General features: G+C 46.9%; 1 protein-coding gene across 1 annotated transcript; it reads right to left on the bottom strand.

Moving 5' to 3' along the window:
- Window positions 1-344: 344 nt before the first annotated feature.
- LOC131875231 (uncharacterized) lies at window positions 345-716 on the bottom strand. Its single transcript, XM_059219299.1, has one exon. It carries the CDS (start codon window positions 714-716, stop codon window positions 345-347), a length of 372 nt encoding a protein of 123 aa, XP_059075282.1.
- Window positions 717-2,281: the final 1,565 nt, after the last annotated feature.

Raw genomic sequence — 2,281 nt, 5'->3', positions numbered from 1 at the left:
ACTCCAACATGGTATCAGAGCGAAGATCTACAGCCATTCGTTCCTGTTTTTGAGATTTTTTGCATTGGAAGCAGATCTGGGGTTTCAGGCAATTTTTTGTGTGCTTAGGGATAGGCCTTTTTTTCTGAGCATTTTGGGCCTAAACGGACCTCACCATCGTGCTCAGAAGGCCCAGAAACCCCTATAGTCATATAAAATTTGTCCATTTTTTGACGGCTCTGATGCGCAAATCGAGAAAAAATTTCAAAAAATAAAATAAATTTTTTTTGCCTTTTTACGGCATGAAGGCAGATTTTTGATTTTTTTTTAAAATCACAAAAATAAAAAATCCCATTAAAAATAAATTAAAAAAAGAGGGCACGAAAATGCTTTTGGGGTCTCTCGCACGATACCGGACCTGACAGTCTGGCTGCCATACGGCTTGCCGGACCTATCAGTCCGACCCCTACGGCCCTCGCCAGCCACTCTGGCCCTCGCCGACTGCCCTCTGCGGCCCCTTGTAGCCATCGCCGCAGTGCCGGCCTTCTTGCCCTCGTCGCCAACCACCGCCCGGCCCGACCCCCGCCGCCGCTCTCCCCGTCGACAACCGCCACCGCCGCATCGGCATTCCTACCCCCGCCGCGTCGGCCTTCCTGCCCCCGCCCCCAGCCACCGCCTAGCCCGCCCCCTGCCGCCGCTGCTCCTCCCACCAGCTCCACTCCACCCGGGATCACCATCTCCACCCGACCCGACCACCACCACTACCGCCCTCCGACCACCTCCTCCTGCCTTCTCCACTCTCTAGTCTTTTTTGAGAAGGGGTTGGTTTTTTGGGTCTATCTTGCACATCTAGAGTCGGATTTTGGCAAATAAATAGGCGTCAAAAAGCTGGTTCCGAGATGGACGTCATGAAGTTGGATTTTTTTCTCGCATCTGTTGTTTGACTATACTTTTTTCCAGTCAAAGTCGGGCTTCTTTTCTGCACTTTTGGGGCTGTAGAATGGGCAAATGGACTCCGTTTTTCAAAAACGAATAAGTGTTGGAAAGCTCTCAACATGCTCTATTTAGATTTGTGATCTTTTTTCAAAATTTTCATCAGGTACATGATATCAGTTTGAAGTTTTTTTGCTTATGCACTACTTCCTTCTCATCAGTATGTACTAGGGTTTGGGTTTATCTATTGTGGGGGGGTGTTTTTTCTTGCTTTCTATCATTTCTATCAGAAATCACAAACACCAAAACTCTCAAAACAAACAAACCCTTCTGCATCTTCTGTCTAGTCTGAAAGATCACATAATTAAAAAAAACCAACAAGCAGGTGCAGGTGCAGGTACAGAGTTTTCTTCTCATGGTCGATCCGTCAGTTGAGTTGTTGACTTCACACAACTATCACACCTGGAAGCCCCACACCATAAGGCTCCTCAGGGCACGAGGGTTGTGGTCTTGTTTGGATGAGGTTCATCCAGTATTGCAGCATCCTTATGAGCTTCTTCAACACAGGAACAAGATGGATGAGGCTATGGGTTTGCTCTCCTTGCATGTCTCTGACAGTCTTCTATTTCACCTTGATGAGTTGCTCACTCCTCGAGCTATGTGGTTGAAGTTTGAGTCTCTCTTCGGGAGGGTCAATGAGATTCAAGCATTGCAGATTGAGGCAGAGTTGGTTTCTTTGTCACTTGATTCCTTTCCCACCATTGAGGATTTCTTGAACAAGTTCAAGACTACCCGATCTGTTCTTCAGGGATGTGGCAAGATCAAGACAGACAGAAAGTGCATTCATTTGATTCTTTCAAAGCTTCGGGGTCATTTTCAGTTTTTTGCCTCTGCTTTCTACTCCACCATGGATGGCTTGGGTGCTCATTTCACCATGCCTACCTTTGATGTCTTTTGTGAGTGTTTATGTCGTGAGCAGTCTCATCTTTCTCAGCTGGCTATGCCTTTAGGATCCAAGAACAAAGCATTGGCTGCTCAATCCTCTGAGGAGAAACAAAAGCAGAAACCGTAGCCGAAGAAGCCTTCTGCAGGTAGTGAGAATCCCTCCAAGCCTGCTCACAAGTTTGAATCTAAAGCACCATTTCCTCCCAAGCATGGGAAATCTTCACAGTCTGGTGAGTCTTCCTCCAAGACTAAGAAGAAATCAGGAGATACTTGCAGTTTTTGTGGTAAGGAAGGACATCTCGTTTCTCAATGTTGGAAACGTTTAGAGGCATTAGAGGAAGCCATGTAGCAGCATCACATCTCCTCACCTCAGGTATCTTCTCCTTCCACAGGGAAAGGTCATGCTCTCACTGCTCGAGCTTTG

The sequence above is a fragment of the Cryptomeria japonica genome, chromosome 4, assembly GCF_030272615.1.
Source record: "Cryptomeria japonica chromosome 4, Sugi_1.0, whole genome shotgun sequence".
NCBI lineage: Eukaryota > Viridiplantae > Streptophyta > Pinopsida > Cupressales > Cupressaceae > Cryptomeria > Cryptomeria japonica.
This window is presented reverse-complemented; position numbering and strand designations above follow the sequence as displayed.

Coding starts and splice junctions, on each gene's coding strand:
- LOC131875231 (XM_059219299.1), bottom strand. CDS start 716: ATGGTGATCCCGGGTGGAGTGGAGCTGGTGGGAGGAGCAGCGGCGGCA.